The sequence below is a fragment of the Montipora foliosa genome, chromosome 8, assembly GCF_036669935.1.
Source record: "Montipora foliosa isolate CH-2021 chromosome 8, ASM3666993v2, whole genome shotgun sequence".
NCBI classification, from domain to species: domain Eukaryota; kingdom Metazoa; phylum Cnidaria; class Anthozoa; order Scleractinia; family Acroporidae; genus Montipora; species Montipora foliosa.
Genome location: NC_090876.1, coordinates 41720591 through 41725590, shown reverse-complemented (window position 1 = coordinate 41725590; position 5000 = coordinate 41720591). Strand labels below are relative to the sequence as shown.

At 41.3% G+C, this 5000-nt stretch overlaps 2 protein-coding genes across 3 annotated transcripts in view; one reads left to right on the top strand and one right to left on the bottom strand.

Moving 5' to 3' along the window:
* Positions 1 to 2542, top strand: part of LOC137968949 (gamma-aminobutyric acid type B receptor subunit 2-like) — a 39547-nt gene extending 37005 nt beyond the window's left edge. The window contains exons 17-18 of the mRNA XM_068815429.1: positions 1 to 179; positions 1902 to 2542. The exon at positions 1 to 179 is cut by the window's left edge and continues 157 nt beyond it. Of these exons, the coding sequence (XP_068671530.1) occupies positions 1 to 179; positions 1902 to 2099 (377 nt within the window). The 3' untranslated portion in view covers positions 2100 to 2542. The remainder of the gene's footprint in view (positions 180 to 1901) is intronic.
* A 138-nt stretch (positions 2543 to 2680) lies between these two features.
* LOC137968947 (methionine--tRNA ligase, cytoplasmic-like) overlaps positions 2681 to 5000 on the bottom strand; it is a 45383-nt gene continuing 43063 nt past the window's right edge. For both annotated transcript variants that reach the window (XM_068815426.1, XM_068815425.1), the window contains one exon: positions 2681 to 5000. This exon is cut by the window's right edge and continues 684 nt beyond it. The gene's annotated coding sequence lies outside the window, so the exon portion shown is untranslated.

Below are 5000 nucleotides of genomic sequence, written 5' to 3'. Positions count from 1 at the left end.
CAGGACTAAACGATTCTCGCTATATTGGACTTTCCATTTACAACGTAGTTTTTCCTTGTGCGCTAGGCATGACGGTAATCTCCATTGTTAAAGATGTCCCTGATGTTCGATATGTGGTGCAGTCGGTTCTGGTCGTGTTCTGCACTACAGTTACTCTGTGCTTGGTATTTATTCCAAAGGTAAGTTAAGGATGCCCTAGAAGGTACCAAGATATTGAGGTTTTCTTTAGAAAATCTGACCGCTTGCGCACTTAATACTAACTAAAGCTAAGAACAAGATTAGCAATTGAGGTTGCCTTGCATGTAATTTAGAGAAATTATCAATAATCAGACACGAAGAGAGGATATTTCGCAGTGGCGGGAACTCTGGCATTACCCGGATAAAACCGAGTGCTCCTTTGCGGGGGTCGAAACCACGTGCACGATTACCAGTTCGGATAACACTGAGCTTTAGGAGACTACGTCTACATGTTCCAGCACTCGGCAAAGTCCCTTTTTGACTTATGGCTGTTTCGGCTTAGGTGGCCTCATACACCACAAGGCTCAAGCCTTTTAAGAGACATCACGCCAAGCCGGCCACTTCTGCTGGAGAGAACAGACTTGAAAATGTAAACATTTGCAGATTAAATTACAAAGGCAGCACGTTCTCTTCAGTTAATTAAGAACCTCATTGTTGATCCCGCCACGCGCTTTGTTTGGAAGCTTGGAATCGAAGACATGGTTTGATACTAATGTGTGTTCAGTAAAAGTTTTTGAGTGAAACACACAACGTTATGATTCAACACTACAGTAAAAACCCGCCTACAAGAACATGTGGATTAAGAACACCCAGGCTGAAATTTGGTAAAAAAAGGAGCATATATATGAGAACACATTCAGCCTGAAAATTGAAAATTGTTCTTATATATAAAAACACTTCCCTTTTCAGTTTAATAGAACAAACAGTGTCTGAAGCTTTACTGTGGTATTTCACTGATATCTCTGTATAAATGCTAGTAATTTCACTTGCTGTTTATAGCAAATGTACAACAACTGTATTTAGAATTAAAAGTCTTATAATTACATTTTTTAGAAGTAAAGAGCAGAACACTTAAGAACACTTTCAGGCTGATTTCACCTAAAATACCCGATATATAAGAACCCAATCAGCCTGAAACCCGAAAATGGGTGTTCTTGTATACGGGTTTTTACTGTATTACCTGGTGTCTTTGTCAGGGCTGTTTGTATGCCTCTAATAATTGATCTTTCATGAGATCGCTGATTAGTGTCCATCTCTTTTAATGAGAGGTGAATAGGTGTCAGGTAAAAACCCCCCATTATTACGACTAAAAGAAGCGTGAGAAAAACTGGAATAAGCAACGTGGCAAGGTTCTAAACAAAGGCGCTGACAATCATTATGATAACTTGACATAGTTAGGCTAACACAAAAGGGCAAAGCCGGAAACGGCCTGTGGAACCTCGCGTTTACGTCGAGCAAAGGTTTCCTATTTCCCCAAGATTTCCTGAAAGACAGTTATTGAGTGAGTACACGAACGACAAAAACATGCAGCCTGCTCAGTGTTTGTCTGCATGGTTTGCCATTGTGCGCAATCATGGAGCTTAAACACGAAGAGGGAATAGAAAAGGAATCACTGCGCGATCAACAATGCAAGCAGAAATAAGAAGGAACTGTTAAATCTCAAAGATTTTATCGCGTAAAAAACAAGAAACAAAAAACATTTTATAAATTATGAAAGATTGCCCTCCTAAGGGTTTCTTTTTCCGTGAATTATCTCAAAACTCTTTATGCAAGCATGCTGGATTGGCATTCAAGGATCGGCACTTGCGAAAGGTGCCACGCCATCAGCAGCCCATCTTGCTTGTTTACTAGATCGCTTAATGATAGGTTTCTTTTTGTGACAGATCTCTACAGTCAAGGCAGATCCTCTTGGACAAAAAACGCCTCGTTTTGTTCCCAGTTTGATCAATAATCAATCACCGCCTCAAGGTCGGGCACAGGAGAGACGACAATTACAACCCACAGCAAAAACTACGGCATCCAGGCCCACTACGCGTTCTACACCAAATGATCGCCGGCGCGCAAACTCCAACCTCTCATGAGGGATACATCGTGGATCGGGATTTGTGATGCTTTTGAACTCGCAGTTTTTAGAGCGTGTGTCGTACAAGGACAAGACTGTGCTGTGAGCGAAATATGATACAGGAGACCGGAAGGTCAAGGCTTAGCACAGTGAGGAGGTGTTTGAGATGCAGAGCCAACGAAGTGTAACTTAAAGGCCTGGCCAAATGCTCGCAACATTTCAACGCAACATCTTGTAACATTGTGGGGCACAGCATGTTGCATACGTTTGGCCACCATGTTGCAACATGTTGGATGATGTTGGATCAAATTTGAAAACGGTCAAATTTTTCGTGCATCATTTTGGATGTTGCATGATCTTGTACTCGTTTGGCCAAGTTCATGCAACGTTGTTGCGCTAAGGCATGCGCGTTAGGTCCACTTCTTGCGCGCCAGGGGCCTGGGGCAATGACAGTGACATGTTGCGTTGAAAATGATGAAAATGTTGCGTGCGTTTGGGCACCCTGTGCAACACATGTTGCAAGATGTTGCGTTGAAGTGTTGCCAGCGTTTGGCCAGGCTTTAACGTTTCTTAACTGTCCAGAAATATAGGTCGTAAATGTCCAGGTATCTCCTTTAATTCTACTGCTCAAAATAAAATAAAAAACAATCATGCCAAGTAAAACCTTAAAATAACCCTATTTTTAACCTTTTTGCCTTAGGTAGTAAAAAGATCGCGAGCTCAAAGGGACACTTCGTGCCACTTATAAAGATGGACCTCGCATCGGTTGCTACCAAGTCAAACACTTATTCCTGAAAAAGTCTGTTGACTTGGTAACAACCTCGTTCTCGGGGAACTGCCTCTTCATCCCTCCAGAAAGAGCCCCGGTTGCGACTAGTCACGTGTGTGTTAGATTTTTTTTTTCAGATTCCAGGAAAATGAATGAAGGGAGGGGCACAGAGGTTAAGTTTTTGTCTACATTGAATTCATCTACTGAGCTTAGCGGCGCCCGGAGTGGAAATTTATCATCGCATGGCGCGGGAATGGCTATTATTATAATCTCAAACAAAGTAATTATCTTCCGTATTTTGTTGGAAGAACTGCCACTGCATCTTTCCTGGAATACTCTTTGAGGCAAATTACCTGTTTTACTTTTAAAATCACGTCTGTATCACACGAAAGCAGCACAACTTGAAGCTGTGCCTTGAAGTCTGCCTTGAGAACGTGGGCGCCATTTGGAAAAGAAAAACAATCTATTTCGCCTTCCCCTAGATAGAAGTAAATACTGTTGACAAAATGAAGTCGAGGGGTCCACCCTCAGTGCGCAGCCGCAACTAGGGTACTTCTCGAGGGAGGAAGAGAGAGGACCCTGGGAACCAGGTTGACTTGGTCATAAAGTTACGCTTAAACCTCGAAGAAATATTTCCTTTGTGTGCTATTTTAACACCACTTTGCTCCAATAGCAAGACATCAAGCAATGTAAGGGGTAAAATAAAAAAAAAAATAATATGTACCACAAAAACAAGAACCACTTGAGACTTTGAAAGCTTTCAACGCGTACTGTTCTCTTAGGCGTTGGCTTGTAACAGCCACACCTCAGGGTCTATAGGCATTTTCCGGGTAAAAAATGTCGGCAAGAGAAGAATTCATCCTCAAATACTGCATTTTTCATCAATTATGGACTGTGGGCCACACCATGGTGTTGTTTTTTTAATCGTGATTTGTTGTAAACAAAGTGAAGTGAAAAAGGAAAAAACAGGGGCTTTTTCTTCAAAAAATAGAGAGTAAGATAAGAGGGACTTAGAATAATAAGGAAAATAGAAAATTGACAGACTGCAGAGAAAGCTCCTAGTTTGAAGGCCCAGTGGGAGGGGGGGGGGGGGGAGGGGGAGAATCTGGGAGAAAGGAAAAGGAACTTTCCTACAACTCCTGCAGCTTCGAACTCAATCGAAGTCGTTGCAGTTTAGTTTTAGCTCGTATTAGTCGGATTATGTTGAAAACGAGTAGGAATTGGGCCTAGTCTAAAATAAAAAACATTCCTGAATATTCTACGTCGGATTCAATTCAAAAGCAGACGGAATTGATGTAAGAAAATAAATGAAGGAAATCTGGAAATCATTGCTTAAGAGTCTGGTCAATTTAAACCACTGTTTCAACCATTGCTCGTTACCAGAACCCCTGCGGTTGCTTCAACATCCATTTCGCTAACTTCAGTGTCCACTTAGCAGATTACCACATCATCTACAACCACCACCATATCTGTTTCGCCCTCTACCGCCACCGTTTCGTCAAGTCGCATGGTCACTCCACTCGTCCACTAAGGCATTCACTTCGTCCATCACACATCCATTTCGCCTACTGTCACAATGGAATGAATGAGCTAGTTTGTGAAATGGATGTTAAAGTGGGCGAAATGGATACCACCATCAGTGAAAGCGGTCGAGGGAACAACAGATAAAAATACCCTCCACAGAATAGGGGCAATTTAAAACTAAATTTCAAATAATTATTATGGGGCACGCATTAGTTCTCTTACATCATATTGTCTTGTATCAGCTGAATGCTTACTGTGTTTTTACGAGGAACCTTGTTTTACCGTAAATTAACTTCAATCCACTGAAACCGTATTCAATAGCAATACTAATGGTTGATTTTCAAAAGAACTTAGCCATTCCAGAATTTACTGCAGCCTAGACATAACGAAAATAACCCAATTGAATATATAAATTTAAAAAATAAGAAATAATTCAAATGCAGTGAGATAGCAACTTGAGAACGCAGGGCAAGTTGATGAACCTATGGGAAGCCATGTTTTCCTGTGTGCATAACACACAAGAGATTAGTTCTTTCAGGTGTTCTGATTGGTTCATGACATGCAAGTGATTTGCAAACTACTTTTCACCTCGAAGCAGTCGAAGTGAAAAAAAATGTATCTATAATC